The 23,363-nt window shown below is 42.9% G+C and overlaps 1 protein-coding gene across 1 annotated transcript in view; it reads left to right on the top strand.

Annotated features, from left to right (window-relative positions):
* Positions 1 to 1,185: 1,185 nt before the first annotated feature.
* The window catches only part of grin3a (glutamate receptor, ionotropic, N-methyl-D-aspartate 3A), a gene marked incomplete at both ends in the record, with an annotated part of 47,694 nt that continues 25,516 nt past the window's right edge, over positions 1,186 to 23,363 (top strand). Inside the window, 2 exons of the mRNA XM_084571851.1 lie at positions 1,186 to 1,941; positions 11,951 to 12,684. Coding sequence (XP_084427977.1) covers positions 1,186 to 1,941; positions 11,951 to 12,684 — 1,490 coding nt within the window. The remainder of the gene's footprint in view (positions 1,942 to 11,950; positions 12,685 to 23,363) is intronic.

A 23,363-nucleotide genomic window follows, 5' to 3' on the forward strand; every position in this document is an offset into this window, starting at 1 on the left:
ATCTTCCAATATCCACACATGGGCGTGCCTCTCATTTCAAGCCCGACCATTAGCCAATCATTAATCTAGATCAGACCATTATCCAGTCATTAATCTGGGCCGCTATTTAAACTGAGGCTGCTGATTGGATGAGTGGTGACCTCTGACCTGCAGGTTACCACAGAGACACGAGCCACATCAGTTAAACTTTTAACTCCCTTCAAGGGCTGTTAATGATATTATTGGGTGTCCTTAGACGTGATTAAATAAAACAATCTGATTAAGAGCATGTAGCTGTTTTTTTTCCTACGGTTAGGTTTTGTCAAAAGAGCAGAACCTTTTGTTTATGGACGTAAAAATAGCAAGCATTTTTTTTTAATCATTTTTTATTTCGTTGTATCTTCGTTTTATTTATTTATTTATTTATTTATTGTGCTTTGCTCCGCGTCCTACCCCGTGGCTCTGACACTAGAAGAGGTGGTGGCTTGGGGGGGGGGGGTGAAGTACAGACGGGGTTAAACCTCCAGCGTGAGCAGGAAGACCGCGCTCAGGTCTCGCCATCACAAGTGTCAGTACTGAGGTTGACTCGAGCCAAGCAACGCGTGCGCCCTGGAAAGCTTCTACTGGGCTATTTTACGAGAGGAAAACATTTTCATTAAATCTCGAGTACCGTGAAGAAGTGTTGCGTTCTGTGGATGATAATGGGATGATTATTTTTTTCAAAGCCACTAAGACATCAGATTTTTTTATTTATTTATTTTTTTTCTCAGTGCTGGATTTCACTGTTTTGGAATGTGTTTGATGCGCATTAACCTTTTCTTTCCGACACATCTTCCTCTGGGCTTGCCTACACACTTGCTGCCACTGGATTATGTGGATTTTGTTTACCGCCTGATTCAACGACCTGTTTAGTAACCAAAAGGCTTGAATGATGAAAATCTTTTGAGATGAAAAGCAGCACTTTTGGGGATCCTTTTTTGCTTGTGCGCGGCTCGTGCCTAATCTCGCGCCTCGGCAGCCTGTTGTCCGTTCCCGAGCAGAAACGCACAACTTTACCGCGAGCTGGAGCGAGAGAGGGGGCTGCAGCTGGTCTGAGCGGCGCACGAGGGCCACAGGCGGGGGCCCAGGAGGGGAGAGAACGGAGCGGCCCCGGTGTTCGGTTGCTGCGCGGTTGGACGGGGCATTCGGCGCAGTTGTGGAGTGGAGATGATGAGGTCGGTGGTGAGGATGATGATGAATGGCCCGGCAGCTCGACCGGGCACCGGGGTCTCGCCACCAATGTGTTTACTGCTGTGCGCCCTCGTCGTTCTCCCGCCGTGCGCTCTCTCGCACCCGCAGCCGTGCCAGGTGCTCAAACGAATCGGCCACACGGTTCGCGTAGGGGCTCTGCACGTTCAGCCTCGCTTGCTTTCCGCCACTGCTGGCAGCGGTTCTGAGGACTGGGACACCGATGGAGCTCCTGCGGGAGAGCAGCAGCTGGAGTTGGATAAGCAGGTGAAAACAAGTGCCAGCGCGCCCGGATATGGAAGCCTCAGGACTAGAGTCGCAGTGAACAGCCAGCGGGGCGCGAACAGGAGTAAAAGCCAGGCGAGGCAAAGAGAGGAGAACACCTCGAAGGAGAATCGAGTGTTTGCGCCCCGAGACTCGGTCCTGCTCGCGGCCGAAGCTATTAACCGGGCCGGAGTGCTGCCCTACAATTTGTCCCTGGAGCTTGTCATGGCAGTTGGATCCGCACTGGGAGAGCTGCCCGCGTTCTCCTTCTCCTCTACGGGCGTCCCCGAGAACGAGGACCCGCTGTCCTTCGTGGAGAGCGTGTGTCACACGGTGGTCGTGCAGGGGGTCTCCGCCATGATCGCCTTTCCGCGTAACCGGGACGAGTTCGTCAAGTTGGAATTCGTCTCTATTGCGCTTAGGGTGCCGGTAGTCAGCGTTGTGCAGAGGGAGTTCTCCCGTCACAGTCAGGTAAAAAAAAAAAAATTAAATAAATAAAAAAGTTCTTTCCCAGCTACATCTGAACTGTTGTTAACTGTTGATTACTCCTGCATACAGATGCAGCGGACTGTGTCTGCACAGGTGTAACAGGTCTTATGGTAAAGGATAAACAGTACATCCACGCCATGAGTTTTCCATCATAACTCTGACAGCGACCACCATGAATACAAGCGCATCAATTTAAAAGAAACAGAGGGCCTAAGTGCCATGGGTGGCCAACATTATTGGCACTTTTACGCAGGCTGGAGGGGGTCATACTTCCTCCTGTCATAGTTGGGCTGTATCTCCTCTTTTTTCAAATAATCATCCCTTCAGACCTAGGACTTCCCTCATTCTCTTGTTCAGCATAAATTCCACCAGTCTGCGGCTTAGATTGAGCTTAAGTGGTGGCACAGTTTGCGGCACAGGCTGTCGTGTTGTCGATTTTGACATGAAACGTGAAGTGAAAAGCTGAGGAAAAGCCTCAGTTGCTTCAAACTGAGCCACAGACAACGGGGCATGGGGAGAAAACGAGCAGTCTCTGTCCATGGTGCTGAAATGAATTGAATTCACAGGGAGTCAGTGTAGGGGAAAAAAAAAAGAGAGATTTCATTTTTCTTTTCTGTCATAGACAAGATTAAAATGTTGATGTGCACCAAAACACCACACGGCCTATGTGGATGTCTGTACGCACAAACACATGCGTTATTGATATTCAGTAACCCACTGTGAGCTCAACAGTATGTTTGTACTGAAAACACATTAATTCATACACACAAAAACACAAGCTGACACCAAGTATTATAGACAAAGGGACATAAAGGACATTTTTGCCCTTTTTACAGCCACTAATATTTATCTGAAGCATATCTGATACTATATGAGGCTAGGGTGTGTGTCCGGATACTGTAAGTAACCCATGGGTGAGCACCACTGTCAATCTTACTTCTTTCTTGACTACAGTCTGGCATGTCTGAACCACAAAAAGCCCAATCACGCAGAACCACTGCAGTGTGAGCTGGATGACACTTCTGCCATTAGGCCAATTCCAGAGGCGACTGCACAGTAAACAATGCACAAAAAGAAAAAACAATAACGCCTTAACCATTTTCACTTTGCATTAATTCATTAAAGAATCGTCAATGCCATGGGCACAGTTCTCTTTCTGGATAGCACACAAGAAATATAACTATATCACTAACTATATTATAGTCTGCAGTGACATTATATATTTTCATTTATGAACACAATTCAATTAGAGCTAATCAACCTGTAAGCATCACTTTTGACCTTTTTTTAAAGGTGACTCTGTTGGATCCATTCAGTACTTCGCATGCTGCCTAGTTGCACACCCACTACTAATATAATGAGCGTCTGATTGACATTTGTTCCATCTTTAAGTTGACGCCCAAATGCGTTTCTACTGCAGTCATCAACTTATGTACGGAACCAAACTCGATATACTGTAAGTTGCCTTCAAAAGCATATACAGCAGCCATTCTGAAATGATGTAGCATCTTCGAGTCTACTATAGATTTACACCACAGGCAACTGCAGCTAATGTTATGGGATGAAAATCAACCATGACTTTCTGTAAGAGAGAAGATGAGCTTGGTCAATTTCATGAGCTGAAAAATCGACTCTTGTAGAAAATATAACAGTAAAATTAAGGGTAGAGTCTTCAGGAAGAGAACGAGAAAATGAGTTGTCTGTTGTCTTTGAGTGTAAATCACTGGCTAACCTGATGGTTGTGTGTGTGTCCAGGTCGCAGTCTCTCTCTCTCACACCCACACGTGAGCAGAAAATGATTCAGTGTAACTAACGGTACGGCGTGCATCCCTTTAATGGGGTGGCATGGGCAGGGCAGTTATTGCATATCAATGAGTGCAGATTAGCAGAATGTGTGTGTTTTCTGCACGCAACCGTCCTATGGGGGGGCAAAGAGCATCATTGTTTTTGTCCATCTCTGACGTATATAAGCACACACACACACACATCCATCCAAGCCCATTAGTTGGACTGAAGGGCTCTGGGACACTTGCCACCTACTGTGAGTGTGTGTGCTAATATCTAATTTCCTGCCCTGTGCACAAGGAAGCGTTTCTCTGTAAGGCGTCGGCAGGTGTTTAAAGTCAAAGCTGATTCTTAGAATTTAAACAACAGGTATAGATAAACAGACAAACCTACAGATAAAGAGTGATTGATTGACGGAAGGGTAGATAGATGGACAGGATGGAAGGATGAACCGGCAGCTGAGATAGACGGCATTATAGGGTGTGAGAGACTTTTAGAGGAGTGGCTTAAGTCCCCCCTGATTTAAATTAGTTTCACTAGAAATTCCCAACTGACGGCCAACATAAGTTTCCCCCCAAACCGGGTGTTTATTTTCTGACTTTATTTTGACCTTTGCCTGGTTTAATCCTTCAAGCTCACAGCCCAGGTTAGAAGTAGTTCACGGTGAAACTATCAGAAACCTTTGATAATGTGATCTGGTCACAGTTTGTTACGCAAGTTTTAAAATGATGAGAGTATAGAGCTTATGGAGCGAGGGATAGCGTGACCTCGGAGTAAAAGGAACCCGGTTGGGAGTTGGTGGTGAGGGGTTTTATTTGATAGCAGCACAGGGCTGAAAATTTAGCATATAAGAGATCAGGAACTGAGGAACTGTTGGAGAAAGGAAACTTTCTGGGAAAGACGAGGCATCTCTTATGTGAAGACTTATTTTTGAAGTGGAAATCTATCCCATGCCGGCCCACAAAACTCGAGCTTGTGGAAACTTAAAATACAGGATCGAATAGGTGCATCTGTACAATAATCAGTTTTTGCACCGTGGACTAGTTCAGTATTCATGTGAATGGGGCCTAACCCTATACATAATATACTGTACATATAAATACAGAGTTAGTTTATTAGCACTAACCATACACTGATCAGCCACAACATTAAAACCACTGTAAGGAGAAGTAAATAACATTGACCATCTTGTGACAATACAATGTTCTGCTGGGAAACTTTTGGACCTGGCATTCGTATGGGTGTTACTTAGACACGTAGCACCCACCTAGACCAGACCAGGCAATCCCTGGTCTGATGTCTGTGATCCATAGAGGCCCCTTCCCTCAACCCATAGGACCCAAAGGCCCCCACATTGTATTCTGTTGCCAGACACCACAGGACACCCTCAGAAGGTGCATGTCCATTCTCTGATGAGTCTGAACTCTTTTGGACACAATATTAGAAAGGTGGTCGTAATGTTATGCCTGATCGGTGTATTTTCCTATCATGAAAATATAAAATATAAAAACATGCAACTCAGCAGTATCACTGGACTTGTAAAAGTATAGTCAGCCTTGACTCTGATCCAAAATGTCTGCAGAGATATTATGTAAAACATACTTTTCAGCCAACTCTAATTTGCAAACTGAGTTGGTTTCTTTTGGCACTGTCATGGGCTGCTTGAGGGGTATATTCTCACTGGGTCAAGGATCCAGTCCTTAGGATTTTCTGGGTTATCTGCGTGCGGGGAGTTACAGTCAAAATCTGTCAACAGCAAAGACTGCGTGACTGCACACCAGCTGGTCAGAGTACAGTCCAGCCTCCGTCTCTCCGAAAATATCACCTAACGCTGGGAACACGTCAGACATGCACCTGTCCGCTTGCCATTCCACCGCTTCCAGTTTAAATGCCAAAACTGCAAACTTCGTGACGGCTGTCATTCAGTTCAATGAGCACACTGAAAATGTCACACAGGTAACAGAGTTTTTGTCATGCGCTCCTCTTAACTGAGGTGCCAGTGGTGGCTTTTTCCCCAAAAGAAATCTCTGTATCAGCTCATAAACCCTGGCTAGTGAGACCCTCCTTGTTTGGAAAGGTGTGACCCAGGCAGTATAATTACAGCACAACTAGATATGTTTATTATTTATTTATTTATTGTTGTTTATTTGTTTTTTGGCAAATCATCTTGTTTCTTCAGGGTCCGGTAGCAAATGCTTTGCAGCCAGGTGCCATTCCTTGGCCCAGTGGATTGGTACCCCTGATCTAATCAGACAAACCATGCAGTAAATCCTAGGAGTGCTTGTGCAATTCAGCTTTTATAGCCTGTATTGTGCAGGTATCGATTCAGTTTAATGCTACTTTCTAAGATAACTGGTGTAACTGTAGTGGAATGCATTGTTTGGTACGTGCGTAACTTACTACTTCATCAGAGTATCAGTGCAATGTGGCTGCTGGGACGTGTTTTTAGCAAGATACGAGGAAGCCATTTACTTGTAGAAATGAATCAAGGTATTGTAACTATATTATTGTAACTGTGAGCACGTTGTTAGAAAGTCAAACACTGCCTCACAGTGGGTCACTAAGAATAATCTTGTCAATGTTAGAATAAGTGCTTTATTGTGAGCTATAAATCACCAGCAACCCAGAGATCACAAAAGAAAAAAACAGACAATGTTAAAATGAGGTAAATGCTTGTCTAAATGGTCTTGTATTTATATTATTTTCTACCGATTAGTACTTAAAGCACTTTACAGTCTCAGTGACACATTTACCCATCAGCCACAACATTATGACCACTGACAGGAAAAGTAAATACCATTGACCATCTTGTGACAATTCAACGTTCTGCTGGGAAAACTTTGGACCTGGCATTCATGTGGATGTTACTTATACATGTACCACCCACCTAGACCAGACCAGGCACCCCCACCCCATAGCAATGACACTCCTTGATGGCAGCAGCCATCCCCAGCAGGATGCAGCCTGACACAGACACACACACACAAAAACAGTTTAGGAACAATTCAAAAAACATGAAATACAGCACAAGGTGTTGACCTGGCCTCCAAATTCACTAGATCCCAAACTGATCAAGTATCTGTGGGATGGTCCACAGAGGCCCCTCCCCACAACCCATAACACTCCCCACTAACAACTACCAGACACCACAGGACACCATCAGAAGGTCCATGTCCATTCTTTGATGAGTCACAACTGTTTTGGAGGCACAAGGGAGACCTACACAATATTAGGAGGGTGGTCTTAATGTTATGCCTGATCGGTATAACACCGTTTATACCGCGGCAACTTAATTTATTGTATTATTTTCTACGTACGGTGTTGGAGAGTATCAGCTGCTTCACATACTCTACCAGATCGAGGAGAGTGTGGTGTTTTCTTGAAAATACAAATAGCTTGCCCTGATTTTTGTTTGATTCCTCACACCTTTGGGCTAGAGACTTGAGTTATAATATAGCGCAAATGTTTTTTTGCAAATGGAATATATCCTGCACCGTGAAGAAAATGGAAAAAATAACCCACAATATGGTTGGACTGAGTTTATTGTTGTTTATGTATTTGGATACAGAAATAATTAGTTTGCAGATTACGTTGATTAAGATATTGGAGTAATTATGTCCTCAGGCTCCGGGAATCATAGATGAATGATGTGGCTTGGCTGACTCTGGATAACCTCAGTGGATTTCCCATTGTCCCTTTTATAAATAATGCTGGCACTGACACAAAGAGGTCAGTCGGATAAAAGGCTAAGAGCCAAAAGGTATGTTTCTATGGGCTTAGGGGCTCTGTAAGGATTTCCTGCTATAAAAGAAACAATTGTCTGCCCACACAGTGAAGACAATGTCTGCAACATGTGGTTCTGGGTAGTGCTCTGAAACTTCCATAATTCACTAAAATGAAAATACCATAAACTCCTAATCCGCTTTCACACCTTCGCCGTTATGAATCATCAAGGAAAATCAATAACCAAGTCATCACTCGTTTATTTGATTTGTCCACTGGCTCAGGATTCTGTCAAGCCCTGCAGTTTCACCATACAGCAAGGGTTGCAAGTTTCTTTGCACAACAAGTCACAGCAAATGCATTCTGGCTTTTGAAATCACAGGGGGAAATGATTTTTGAAGAGAGAGAGAGTGAGGAAAGGGAGCCTGGGGACGGCAGAGCTGGGATTTCCTGGTGCATCAAAAAGCGGCAGATCACTGTTTTATTTTTTTTGATGTAAGACAGCAGGCAGACGCACTTCAGAGAAAAACAATTTACCTGTTTATTTACATGAGGAACAAAGAGAGGGTTACAGATTTATGGAGATCACAGTGCAGGAAGTGCCGCGGTTGAGAATAAATCCTCCAATCCTCCCGGGGGATGAGAGGAGGTGAGATTCTGATGCCCTCTGGACGGCATTACCATTTTCTTCCCTGATACAGGACTCTAAACCTGAAACAAAACATCTGGTGTTGCTTTTGTTGGTGCTTTGGTTGCAGCACTAATCCATCCATGTGTAAGCAATAAGCAGCCGAATAATATCATATTTGCATGCCTTTTGGGGGGGAGTGATTAATGGGATAAATGAAATTAACCAACAGATTAATCTAATGGACTTTTCGCGCAAAGCCGGTGTAAAAGTTGTAAATTCAATTAAACTGAGTTGCTCAGGGCCTTTGAAGTGTGTGTGGTTCTGCGTGTGCGGCGGTGTGTCCATACAAATAAAATAAGTGATTGATTGCCTGGTACGGCTGGTGTGCTGTGTGCTGGGCACAGTGTGCCCGGGTACACCGAGGCAGATCTGGCAGCCCGATTTGGCTCATTTAATTTTATCAAAAGTATTACAGGGAGGACTGTGTCAACTTTGAAACGTATCTGCTCTGATCTTGTGGCTTACTATAATCCTGTAGGTGCAGTGCACCATATGTGCAGTTTGCACTTCTAAAGTGAGAGGAGTCAGTGGAGCAATTCAGAGGGTGCCCTGGTTTAGACAATTACCAACCAGACAATACTGGTTAACATCACTGCTAACTGGTTTTATAGCAACCAGTGTAAAGTCGTATCATCGTTATGCCACAGTATGGAAATAACTGCTGAGCACATCATTAACATGATCCCTCGGAAGCAGTATAAAACAAGCTATAAACATATACTAACTTACTGTATTTAGCTAATGGAACTGATGCCGTGAATTAGATTTTTTATTCTTTTGTGCTGTTTTTTGGACACCAGATAAATAATAACCACTTTCCTTTTAGCTGTGATCTGCTCCACTGAATGAAACTCCTGATGGGAATGTTTTCCTCTCTAGCATCTAAATGCTCCACTGCCAGCTATAATGCTCAGTGAGTTTATCGCTGTAAACTGTGAGCTATAAATCTAAAACAAAGAGCCTACAGACATTACAACAGCACCGTGGTGCTGGCGGGAACTATAGAGTGGGGTGTTGACTCATCCCTACAAGGAAAAGAAACCGTTCTCACATCATTCCATCCACCGTCAGTATACAAGCACTGATTATAGTTTCAATATTTCTACTGTGCCCTTGAAAAAGTTTGACTGGTGGTGCATTCAAAATAGCCACGCACATTTCGATGTGGCAATCAGACCTGGTTGATTTGGGGATTCCTTTAGTCTGGTGGTGACATCAAAAAGAACAAATCACAGAACTACACTATGTACGTTCCATCATTCTGTGAGAGGTGCACAGCCTGCAGCTCTTCAACTCACGGCTCACAGTGGCTGCTCTTTCTTATTCCCTTTCTCTATACAATATTTTAAACTCATCCATTCTAAAAAATATATATAATAAAAAATGTGAATAATAATAGTTGCCTTGTTTTGTACAGTAAAAGCATTTTGATGAGCACTAGAGGTATGATCACTGACAAAGTGCTGCTGATTTCCTGGCACTACTTCAGAATAAAGTCAATTTGTCTTTGCCAAGCTGCAGTGATCACAGAACCCATCTACAATCATCTGGTGATGATTTAACATTCTGTATTCATATCGTACTTATCTTACTTAATGCACCAGTTATTTTTTATGAAAGTCACAGACACCCAATTTATCATAATGAAAATATTGCAATCATATTATGAGTGGTCTTCAAACACAGTTATCACTGTGCTCCCTCATTCAGTAGAAAGTTTATAAGACATAGTTTTCAGTGTAAATCTTTGAGATTGACACTTTAAAGGGGAACTACTGTTTTTTACAACCTGGACCTTATTTCTGGCATAAAATATGATCGTTTAATCACCCATATAACTTTTGTGTCATTTGTAGTCAATCGGGAGATATTTAGATCTGCATACATCCATATAATGGGAGTGACTGGGGCACCGAAACGCAGCCTCTAAATAACGCATTATCTGCCGCGAAACTCATTCATTTCATCAATATTTTGTTATGATACGCTAGTGCTATTCCCCGTTGAGTCTGGAGTTACCTGTTATCATCATCCGGGGTCTGTAGATTGACCTACAGACCCCAGATGATGTCTTCTGACTTGGATGATGTCGTCTCTGAGTGCCACGCGCACCCTCAGCGGTCAGCTTGTTTACCTGTAATTTGCTACTGCTAGTTTTTTGCAACATTGCTGAATATTTTTCCGAGTCTGAGGTTGTGGACGAACCATAGCAGTAGGAAATTACAGGTAAACAAGCCGAACGTCACGGTGCGCGCGGCTCTCAGAGATAACATCATCCAGCTATATGGATATATGCAGATCTAAATATCTCCTGATTGACTACAAATGACACAAAAGTTATATGGGTGAGTAAACGATCATATTTTATTCCAGAAATAAGGTCCAGGTTGTAAAAAACGGTAGTTCCCCTTTAAGGTAAGTGTCAGTTGTTGAGTGTTCTGATGTTGTGACTTTTGATTCATACCTCAAAGGACACTCCCTAATAAAATACAAAGGAGGAACGTTTGACACTGGTCCTTGTTTTCAACCTTACACGAGGAGAACACCAAAATACTGCCTTTTTCATGTGGATTAGAAATCCCAAGCAAATTCAACAGCTCTATAAATTCATAGACATGAAATGAAGTCAAACCAACCGGGGCCCAGAAGGTAGGAAATCAATCTTAAAAGTCCCGTTTAGATAGGCAAACAGCCAAAAGCAGTATAAAGAATACAAATGACTGCCACCATATAGTCCTTTAATAGACTATATGGTTGTTTCCCTCTGAAGAAAGTACACCTCTTTTAAAACATGTGTCAGGAGGCCTGTTTCCCAATCTTCGAGGCAATTCCTTAGCAAACAATAAGTCAACACCCATTGCATGTAATCGCGCTTATTGATTCTGTTCGTTGAATGGCAACAATGTGCTGTATGCTCAGATCTAAAGAAACAATTGGAACATTTGTTCTGTGTACATCTGTGAAGACGGATTTGGACATTTTGAAATTATAAGTTTATAGCCAACTTGTGGATGGTTTTTATCAAAGCAAAAATCATTCAAGGCCAAAGTGGAAATCACTGATCTGTCCAGGCCTCATAAATCAACTGATGAATTTATGAATTGCAAGTCAGAAGTGTAAATTGAATTGGGTGGAACTGAATGTGTGAAGGACCATTATCGGATAGACCCTGTAGTTGTATCTCTTCAAGTTTATAAAATGACAACAAATAAAAACATAGCATATTTCTCATGATGTGAATAATGATATTCATGGGAGATGGTAAGCGGAGGTTGAAATCCATTAAATCCTGCTGACTGTGTTTGTTGTTAAGGAACAAATTGAATTCTAGGATAGAAAGTAATTCTACTGCTGAATTTATGAACCTTTCTTTCTTTTCCTTCTTTATTTCTTTTCTTCTCCAAAACTCCACTTACATCTCTGGTTACCCATGTTCTTATTCCTTTCCAACCCTCTGTCTTCTTCCATGCCACTGCACCCCTCCTCCACACTCTCCATTATGCTTATCTTGCTATTTCTCACAATGTCCTTTGTTCCAAAACCTCCTTTAATATTTTATCTCTCCTCCCATGTCTCTGGCAAATCTATCTCACCTTCACCAACTCTTTGTCCTCCCCATCACCACTTGTTCATCACTCCCATGGCAATTTTCATTCCCTCCACTTCCCACTGTTTACCTGTTCAACTATCCATCCTCTCTATCTTCTCTTCTCTAATTCCGTTCCCTGTGGCGTTTCCATCTGTGTTTCCAAATCCCTCAACTCTTTCTCACCCTTCTCAAACTCTGCACAGAATCCACTTCATTTGCAAATGGCGATGCGGACGGTGGAGGCCCCGCCATCGCATCTACTCTACTACCTGCTGATGATGAATGGCTGGTGGGACATCAGCGTTCTGCTCTGCCAGGAATGGAACATTAGCGACTTCCTTCTCCTCATCAAGAACAACACCCGCTTCCACCTGGGCACTCTTGTCAATTTGACAGCTCTCGCCTCAACCTCATCCCCGCCCTCATCTTCACTGTTATCTTCAGCTGCAGCATCAGGTATCCCAGTGGGAGCAGAGACCCCGTCATCCATGTCTTCCTTACCCTATTTATCCTCATCTTCGACTTCATCCACGTCCTCCTCTAAATCAGACCAGCAGCAGGCTCTCATACGGCAGCTGGAGGCCCTGAGAGAGCCATCAACCACAACAGGAGTGGTGACCTTTGGATGTAACATCCGTGAGGTACGCCGTTTATGGACGCTGGCCTCTCGAATGGTGCTCCCGGAGTTTCACTGGGTCTTGGGAGACAGTCAGAATGTGGCAGAGCTGAGAACAGAGGGGTTACCCCTAGGGCTTCTGGCCCATGGGGTCATGGGGTCGCCTTCTCTGGATCACTACGTCCACGACTCATTGGGGCTGGTGGCGCGTGCAGTAGGCAGTGCAGCCCGGGAGAATCCTGCTCTGGCACTCATACCTGGGACTACCAACTGTATGGATGTACAACAGAGCAATGGCAGCTCGGGGGAATATTTGGCAAGGTAGGGAATGCCACACTTGCAAATGTGATTACTCTCAAATTTTCATGCACTGGCCTCAAACTCTTGAGACTGCGTAATTTGAATAATGTGATTAAGCTTCTGCACCATAACAGGATTGTTTCGGCATCATGAAAACCCCATTAAGGTGAAGAATAGACGATAAAAACAGTTAGGGAAGGATGTATAAGTACTGGGGTAAGTTTAAAGGAGAGGCTAATCATGTCCCTTTTTATGTTGTCAGGCGTCTAGATTCTTGTGAAATTTGGAAAAACCCCAGATCTCTGAGGTCTGGAGCCCAAAAACATAGTGTTCCACTGTGTGCACGAGCTGCAGCCCAATACTTAAAAGAATTACTGGCAGCTATGGGGATATGACGTCTGACATTTTATGCACAAATATTCTTACAAAGTTGGCAAGAATATGGTAGGTAGCTAGCTTGCTACACTGACTGCTTGCGAGCTTTCAAAGCTCCTCAGACAGCTGCGTTTAACCTGTTATAGGTGATGATAGGCAGATGGTTCTTCCAGTAACCTGCCACGTAGTCTTTTTAAAATGCCGGCCCGTTTCCAAGCTGTTTCCCAGGATTACTGATGCATACCTTAGGCCACAGCTAGCCACTTTGTATGAATTTGAAATTCCAATGCAAACACAAATTCAAATGTGTTTTCTGTCTTTTAGGATTATTTTGTTTTGTAAAATTTAAGTTTAAAAATGCATCGGCACTTGAAAACTTGCATGGGTTTTGTATTCCATCACAGTAACATCAACTGTTCATTTATTTTTTGCCAGCCTTAAAACTTTGTTGTTTTTTCTTTAATTTCATTGAAACCACAGCTCTCTTTCACCACTCTCACTCAGCCATTGGAAGCTTCTCATTATAAATACAGTCACTGACAAACTCCACTAGAACCTCTGGGGTTATAGACCCTTCTCAAGGACACCGTTGGGATTTATGGTCGCTTTCACATTATTGAAATCTAAGACTGTATACCCATAGCAAAATACACAGATGACTTGCTACTAACACATCAATATAGAGTTTTATGTCTGGAAAAAAATCAAATTTATGAGATTTTATTGAGTTAAAAGAAAAAAAACTGAACCTCCCAACAGCTGCCATTCAGTGTTTTTTATCGCACATTTACTTTCAGCTGCGGTGTGCATACATCGACTTGTGCGTGCACATACATGAGGTGTATTAGTGAGCGCACAGTGTGCACACTGTAAAAATTATGATTTGTGGTGAATTGCATTCAGCAGCAGAGCTGTAGATCTGCAGCTGTGCCACTTTACTGCTGAGATGTACGCGATGAGTGGTGTGTGATCACACGCTGCTGCATCACAAGTAGAGATTGACCTTTCCGACTTCTCCTCAAAACACCGGAATCAGCAGGATAAACATCCCGGGAAGATAATTATTTGAGCGCGGTGAGCTTGAGGGAGCAGGAGGAGACTGTGTTTACATTTCTTCGGTTTATTTAAAAGCGTTGATTCATTTGTCAGTGTGTTACATACGGTAGAGCAAAGAACAGTTGCTAAACAGGACCTTTTGTCCCGTCCTTTAATTGACCCTGTTGGGCAGAAGTACAGGCTGATACAGTGGGGATTTTGAAAAGTCAGCCATATTCCTGGAGCAGGAAAATGTGAAGGAGCTGGATAACAATATGTAGCATCTGCAGAGACTAGAGAAAAAGCAAAGATAAAGAATGGAAGATCGACTCCTTTTTTTCCTTCTGTAATTCAGTTTTTGTAGCGCTGTGGAATTGTTTGTGTTGTCTGATCGTACTCACACTCAGGGATTTATTTATAGATGCTGACTTATTGTTCTGTTTCCAATCTCCACGTCTCTCAAGGTTACAGAGATCGGACAGAAATTGAGTCAGGGTCATCATCTGTTACCGCTGACTTTTGTTCCAGTCAGTGTGTAATATATTTACGTGTGCAGTCGAACAATATGTTTAGTTTCCTTTTGTTTTTGAAATAATCTTTAATCTGATTACGGGGACAAGATGGGTTAGTGGTCAGATAAACCAAGCTACCGCAATCTTTTTACTTGTGTCTCAGAGTATGTTCTGCGGATTTCAAATGCGGCACCGCCTGTGATTAGGTGCTTCATTTATTTATTTTGACTGCCTTAAGCGTTCCTTGTATTTTATGGGTTTGGCTGCCCGTGTGTTTGCCTGTACTTCCCGCCACTGCTGTGAATTCAACTTGACACAAGTCAAACTAATCAGATTTTAGTGGGCAAAGGTCACTATGATGCCACGTCCGTCTAATTCTGAGAATGTCAGGAACGCCTTGTAGCAGTGTAGTGCTGGGCGGTATACCGGTTCATACCGAATACCGGTGTTTTTTTTTTGTTATGATATGAATTTTTCATATACCCCAATACCGGTGAGTAGCGCACAAAACGTTGGGAACGCAGAGCGGCGGAACGTCGCGCCGCCGGACATTGTTTGAGAGGGGGCTGTTTTGCAGTTACACCAAACAAGCAGCATATGAGAGCACAGCCTGTGTCGAGAGGTGAACAAAATGGATCAACACGGTTCTGAAACTGAAGTTACAGAACGAGTACCGTATTTTCCGGACTATAAGGCGCACCCGAATATAAGCCGAACCCAGCTAAATATGGGGGAAACTACAGATTGTTCCATATATAAGCCGCACCCGACTACAAGCCGCACCCGTTTGTTTGTTTTTAAAAGTGCTTGCCTGTAACACGGCAGCAAAAGTGCAGTAACCCGGCTGCTCAACAAAATAACCAGCATCTTTTTCGAAAACAGCCAACACAGCAGTAAAGGTGCAGTAACACGGCCGTTTACTGTATCAAAATAACCAGCCTACTATACCAGAAAAGTCAGTTCTTAATCCTCGTGTCATCGTCTATGACATGATAGTGCGCCCCTGGTGACCGTTAGCTGTAAAAACCCATCCGCCGTTGTATAAACTGCAGGGTCTAAAGCAAGTGACAGAAGTAGCGGCTTATAGTCCGGAATGTACGGTAAATGAAACAGAAGAACTTGTACCGAAAAGAGGAGCCGTGTCTGTTGTTTGGAAGTTCTTCGGCTTTAAAAAATCTGACGTAGATCAAAAAACAATATTCTGCAAACGTTGTCGGGCTAAAGTTGTAGCCGCAGGCGGCAACACGAGCAATTTACTTCACCACCTCAGCCGCAAGCATGTCCTGGAATATCAGGAATGTACGAAACTACGATCTGCGTCATCCACGTCTGCAGGTAAAGGTAGCACTGCAGTCATGCAACAGTCAACAGTCATGCATTTTGATTCCTTCACTTCATTAATACTAGTGTGGACATTAATGTTTTTCTATAATATTCACTCCTCATGACAGTAAAATATGTCATTCCTAAGCCAATTTACTGCAGTAATTATTCTCTAAATTATTAGAAAATAAGGTTAACACCCAGTCGTGCTTGAAAAAAAAAAATACCGTCAAATACCGTGAAACCGATATAATTTTGAAAAATACCGTGATATAAATTTTTGGTCATACCGCCCAGCACTATAGCAGTGTCTTCAAATTTGGCTCAGATGTTGAATTGGACGTAACGATGAGCTACTTACAAATTGGTGGTCAGAGGTGGTGGTCAAAGGTCAAGGTGCCTTTCACCTCACAGAACATGCTTTTGGCTTTAACTTAGGATTTCATATTCTAGGCATTACATGCTATGCTAGGTATAACATTTCACACGTTTTTAATGTTATAGATTCTTTCTGTGGATTTTTAGATGCAGCAGGACATATATGTGTCTTATTTTTATTATTATACACAACTGACTTACAATTTGTCACCTTATGGCATCTTTCCTCATCACTCTGCTCCTTGATTATGGTTTTCTACTAAGCCCATGTAATTTGCCAACAAAGAATGCAGACATAGCACTCTTCATTCAGTCATAGTATTCCATTGTGACAGAGGGTTCTGGAGGTTGTAGACAGCCTGAGGGAGAGTGAGATATATGAATGAGCTGAGGGTGTAAAAGTCAGACTACGTTTCGGAAGCAGTACTGACTAATGCATGAGGGCAGTTGGACATTTAGACCCAGGTGAAGTGCATAGATTCTAGTTGTTTCAACTATACTGCAGCATAAAACCAAGTTACAGAAGTAAAACAGTTTTGACCAAAGACCAAGAAGCCATTGCTCTATAACAATTATCCTCAACTGTCCTTTATTTGGCCTCACAGCAGGAAGGTTCTGGGTTCGAAGCCAACTGGGGCCTTTCTGTGTGGCAGTGGCGGCCATGCATTTCCCACCTAGGCCTTCAGTGCCCTCCAACCTTATTCAAAACACGTCTTAATATGATTGTTATGATGTCACTGCTATAGAAACCATCAACATCATACGGATACACAATAAAACAGGACGTTGCATCATAGACAGGTATCTCATATAGCAAGATGAATGTCATTATTAAAGCAAGAAACTCACTTAGAACAATTCAAAAAGTCTCCTCTCACTCACTGCAGCTGCGCACCAGCGCCACATACATCAAATTCAGCAGAAGCATCAGTGTTGACAGTGCTGACAGCCAATGGTAGCACTCATATTTGCTGACGTGAAGGTGGTGGACACACCCTTTCCCCAGGGTCAGGTTAGCTGGCTCCGGGTTTGAAAGGGGACAAACTGATTGTGCAGCTCGTAACAGATGAACATGATTCGCTTGCTTGGCTTAAACGGAGCGGCTCTCTGGCCCTCCAATCAGAGGAAGCGAAAACACTGCGACAGAGAAGGCCTAAGAACTTGAAATGTCATTGGTTAAAGGAACAGCGTCATTACAAAGTATTTCAAGCTTCAGCCGTCTGCAGTTTTAATTGTGAAGGCCCTGGCAGATTTCTTTGACAGCAACACATGGTGGCTGAAATATGATTGGATAGACGGCCCTGACGGCCCACCACTGCTATGTGGAGTTTGCTTGTTCTCCCAGCGTCTGTGTGGGTTCTCTCCGGGTACTCCAGCTTCCTCCCACCATCCAAAGACATGCTTGTTAGGTCTCTCTGTGTTAGCCCTGTGATAGACTGGCAATCTGTCCAGGGTGTACCCCACCTCTAACCCAATAACAGCTGGGATAGGCTCCAGCCTCCCCACGGCCCTACAGAGGAAAAGCGGTTACAGAAAATTAATGAATGAATAAATGTCAGTATACTCAGGCGACGGCTCTAAGAATATCGTTATGGATTACAGTGTTCTTTCAATACAAAATGAAACCTTTGGTAAATTAAAAGAAATATCACTCAAAATATAATTTGCTGTCATAACATGCAAAATGACTTGGCATCATATACACAATCTCATGAGACGCAACTCCCAGTAGTGCAAAAGCAATGGTGGCAGCAGGGGCAGGTTGTAGTTTTTTGAGAACATTTTGTCACCGTTCCTTAGTGTTCTTTGTGGTGGATTTCTTGGTGACCCTGATGAAGGGCACAAGTCGCAATGCGTCTAATAAAGTTGTTCTGAAATATTATAAGTTATGCTGGAATCTTGATGTTTTCATATTTCTTTTCCTCCTTCATGCACCAGACTAGTAGGAGAGGTGTTGTCTGAAATATAATTTCTTCTACCATTCTCCACTGTGCCTGAGTGGAGTGAGTGAACCAATGGTTTTAAACCTGCACAGTGAGCTGTGCTCCAAATGTATTGATTAGACTGGTAAGATGGGCTTCAAGGAAAGGGAAACAGCTTTTTGGTTTTGTATAAGCTCCCTCCACAGCATCGAATCAAAACTTGTGTCTGTTCGTGCGGAGGAAATCCATCACACTCTCCAACCACTACACCCCTGTGACATCACCCTTAGGATTCCTGAAGAGCGGCTCTGAAGTTTAGTTTAGTTTAGACTTTAGTTATCGCTACGCCTGCGTGACTCCTGGTTAATTCAAAGTTGGGAAAAGACGTGCAGTGTGAGTGAAGCAGAGGTGGGTGATGCAAAAAGTTATTGGCCTGTGATGGCACCCACCTGCCACTCAAAGCTGCCATGTCTAATTATGCGTAACTTTGACTTTACTTTTAATTATTAATCAAATGCTGCCTGCATCTGCAGGAGGGAGGGTATTATTTGAGTGATCTGCCATACATTCTTTGTTCAGCAGTGTTATCAGCCCTACATTGCCTGTTTCGGATGAGGCAAGGGGAGAACAACCAGTGTCTGGAGGGATAATTTTAAAGTGGTGGTTACTGAGGAACGTTGACACAGACTTTCATGGAAGTTTCCAAAAGTGTCAGTCTGAATGGAGGTAGTAAAAGCTCTTCAGGACTGAGATCTGATTTTCCAGGACTCCTTCTCAATATCCCATGTACCCTCTGCCAACTGCTGAAGTCCACCCTAAGGTCCACGCACCCACAGTTTGTAATCCATGTTGTTAAACTCCAGTGAAATCAAACTCTCGCATTGGTTAAAAAGGCCGCACGGTACAGTGTTGCTGAAACAATGAAAAACAGTGAACTTAATTTAACGTTGCAATTCCAAAATCAGTCAAGCAACAATTACACTAAATTTACACTTTTGCAGGTCTCGATAACACCATTACTTTACAAGATGAATCTATAAGACATATAAGCTATATTGTGCATGATACTGAGCAGTGTCCTTTTATGACTTTAGTAGATGAGAAAATGAAAATACTGAAAACAAGATTAACACCACGGTGCCATTAAGATTTAAATGAGAAATATGGCCTCTAGGAAAAGGATCCACTGTGTGTCTGCTTCTAGGTTAATAAAACACAGTTATTGGCCCCTGAAAACATATTGTTACGTGCCATGAGTGTTCTGCGCATTTGTTGTGTGTGTTTGGCCTTGTCTTCTTTCTCCTGTGCGGTTTCAGGGGCACCACCCTTCCCCAGTTCTGCAGTAGGTGGTTGAGTGCACCTGTTTTCACTCGCTCATCAGGGGGAAAAGAGCATAGATGGTGTGAGGAAGCAGTGGTCAGGGCAGAGTGAGGGGATTTGACAGCATTTGTGCTGCGTGTTAGTTATTCACATAAATCAATGTCTTTTTTACGACTTTTTTTCACAGGTGGCATGCATCTATGAGTTACGGCCAGTTCTGTAGATGGAAAAATATAATACGTAGATTTCCTTATTGTGGAGGGTCACTCGATCCATGTTAGGAACACTTCTTTTAAACCTTTTTTGTTTTAAATCTGTTGTAATTTTTTCCAAATTTCCGATGTAGTGAGGACTTAGCAGGTTCATGATATCAGGTCCTCTGTAGATGAATTGACCTGGAGGGAGCACTTGTCACCACAGTTATGTCGAAGCCAGAAACCATGTGACAGATGGGCAACGGAGCGGATGAAACTGTTCTCAGGCTGGACACTGAAACCCTTCAGGGAATCTGTTGCATGATTATTGTGGACTTAAGGTTGCGGCAGAATTGCCGGCCAAGCCGCCCTCCTGTCACAAGGGGGGCAAAAGGCTGATGACATGTAGAGGTGTTTGTCATGAGACAACAGTAGTGTCGGTGGGGATTATGGCATGTGAGCACTGTAGACCGCACCAGCTAAATGCCAGTGCATGTGCCCTGGCAAGAGATGATGCAGATGTCAGTAGTAGCGTTTATTTTATGTGAATCACATTAAAATGCAACTGTAAACAGGTGAATAAAAAGCTTAAGGACATGGAACTATTTCAAAATGCAGATTTATGCAGATAAGAAATTAAAAAAAAAAAAATCTCGTCAACCAATTGAGCAGATTAAAACGTGCATTTAAAAAACAAACAAGAATAAAGATCAAGGCCTAACTAAGCTGTACAACAAAAATCCACATCAGAGCCGGATTAAGAAGGATCCCGAGTTAAGGAGCAAAATGTGATTACAGTAGCATTTAGCCAGATGTTCTCCTCCAGGCTGTGTAATAAAACTGGAGAACAGGTGTCAGATGTGAGGTTTCCAACAGCGACTGTGAATAATGAATGCAATGGATGAGGCAGTGACTCAGGAGCTGCAAACAGAAAGTGATTGTTGCTTAAAAAAAGAAAACAAGTCACTCATCAAGAAGTCCTGGAATGCATCTTGTGGGATGCCTAATTCAGAGTTTGATTGCCATACTTGTCTGAATTGTATTTTGTACTGCTTATGGTGCCTGGTGGGGAGTGAAGGGAACTATTCAGAAACCACTGGCCATCTCCTCTACAAAATCTTGGTGATCAGCCACAACATTAAAACCACTGACAGGAGAGAGTGAATAACATTCACCATCTTATGACAATTCAATGTTCTGCTGGGCCTTTTGCACCTGGCACCTTAGACATGTACCACCCAGCAGCCATCCCCAGCAGGATGCAGCCTGACACAGACACACACACAGAAACGGTTTAGGAACAACTCAAAAAACTTGAAGAACAGCACAAGGTGCTGACCTGACCTCCAAATTCACAAGATCCCAAACTGATCAAGTATCTGTGGGATGATCCACAGAGGCCCCTCCCCTCAACCAATAGGACCCAAAGGCCCCCCACTAACAACATCCTGTTGCCAGACACCACAGGACACCCTCAGAAGGCCCATGTCCATTCTCTGATTAGTCATTCTCTGTTTTGGAGGCACAAGGGAGACTTACACAATATTAGGAAGGTGGTCATAATGTTATGTCTGGTCGGCGCATGTTCAATATTGTGTGTAATAACAACAATTGTTTAACTGTTTAAACGGTTGAAATAGCATAAGTGCAGTCTGCTGTGTGCTTATATTTATGCAAGGAGGCTGGGACCTATTCAATGAAATAGCTCCAGGGAAAGAAAACTAATCAGACAGTCTTGCAGTAATGTGTGCCTGGTGTGTAAAACCCTCACTGTATGGAAGTTGGATTTATTCAGCTCCCAAATGAAAATGGTTCTCAGGGAATCTCTTACCGCCGAGGCAAATTTAAATGTCTCAAACTCAAAGCTATTCTGCATGTTTAGAATATTTATACACTGAATAAACTGACATACATAATGGATGCATAAAAATGAATCAAAAAATAATCTAATAATGTAGAATGATTCACATTACGTTATGAGATGATTAATTATTCTTTATTTCAAATAGGGGTAATCAGTTACTGCTTGATATTCTGCTTGGCTGTATAGCTGATTTATTCATTATTACTTTAATTCCCATCTCGCTCTCTCTCTCGCTCTCCATTTGCTTTCTAAACCTTTGAACCGAGAAAGATCAGGCTGCGTATGAACTCTGCGAATGAACTCTGCGTCCTCGCGGCCTCCTTCCAGAACTTCTTTTCTTCTATTAACAACTGCTTTCCATTTGCTCGGCGCTCTAGGAACTGCGCTTTTTCTGTGATTCATTTACTTTGTCCTGTGGGAAAATTCTTTCAAGGCACATCACTTAGCATTGTGGGGAGCTAGCAGCCCATAAGGGACGCTGGTGTATTATACTCTACGTAGTGCGGCACAGCCATGGTATTATGGTGCAGGAACGTGTGCTACTGCATGCGCAAATTTGTGCTTTGAAATTATCAGGCAAAACCCAGAAGAAATACCAAATTCCATTTTAGGATGGTTGGTAGTTGGAATACCTAAGACCTTATAGTTCATATCCATATGTATCTATATGTATAACATTACTCACCAGAAGAAAAATGACTAGTTTATGTGGAGAGCTTATGATACTCTGGCTCGGGTTTGCAGGAGTGTAGGCTTCCTCATATCCAGTAGAGAATTAAAAGACCACTAACGGTACCTACTTTTGTGTTAACTGCTGAATAAGAAAGTAAGATAGATATTAAAGGTAGCTGCAGGGCATGTGAGAACATATCCGTTTATAACTTTTCTCTATCCTGCAGCGGCCGAGGCATGGGGCAGATAATATCAATCTCGAGTCTCTGTCTGTCCTTTTGAAGTTTTATATGTTCTCTCATATCATTTTTTACAAAAAAATAAAAAAGAGTGGCCGCTTTCTGGATAACCAGTACAAGTGAACATTGTTCCATTTGTCCGTTGTCCACATTTGCTGGTGTATTTGTTTTTTTTAGGTGGAACATTGTCCCACCCTGACATTTTGCGGGTTGGCAGGTTGAGGTGACACATGGGTTGAAAAGGTATGCGGTGTGTATGTGTGTAGGTGAGCTTCATACATGGCCTGGCAGTTCGGATAACTTACTTATTATGAACAGTATATTGATGAGTCATAATTCCATTTTAGGGCTATGTATCCTGCCAGAGTTTCCAGGGATATATGTCAAAACCACCAGGAGATGACCTTAAAATATGGGCGATACCTGTGAAGAACAGGTATGCTATTCCTGTGTGTAGAGAAGGCAAAAGTCAGACCTGCCTTACCGAAACCTGAAATTCCCCCACCTACATTTTAGTGGGGGAAGGGTTCTCTGGAGTTGCTCCGTTAGGAATTCATCATGCCTGGGGAAGATCTGTGGACTCTGTGCGGAGAAGGACAGAAGAGTAACAGCAACGTAGTCATATGTAGTCATCTGAGCACCATTGAGTTGATTTTGTTTACAACAAAATGTCTCTGATTGGTTGTAGGGCTATCAAATTGCATGCAGAAGTGTTTTTTCTCTCTCCCCCTGTATCTGTTTGAGCACACCCTTTAATGAAACCCAAATGGTGTTTAACCAGATTCTCATAGGAACTGAGCCTAGTTAAGCCGGGCAAGCCTTGCCAAGTTACAGTTGCTAAACTAAAATTGGAAGCACAGATTTAG

Source organism: Chelon labrosus (genome assembly GCF_963514085.1).
Source record: "Chelon labrosus genome assembly, chromosome: 22".
Lineage (NCBI taxonomy): Eukaryota > Metazoa > Chordata > Actinopteri > Mugiliformes > Mugilidae > Chelon > Chelon labrosus.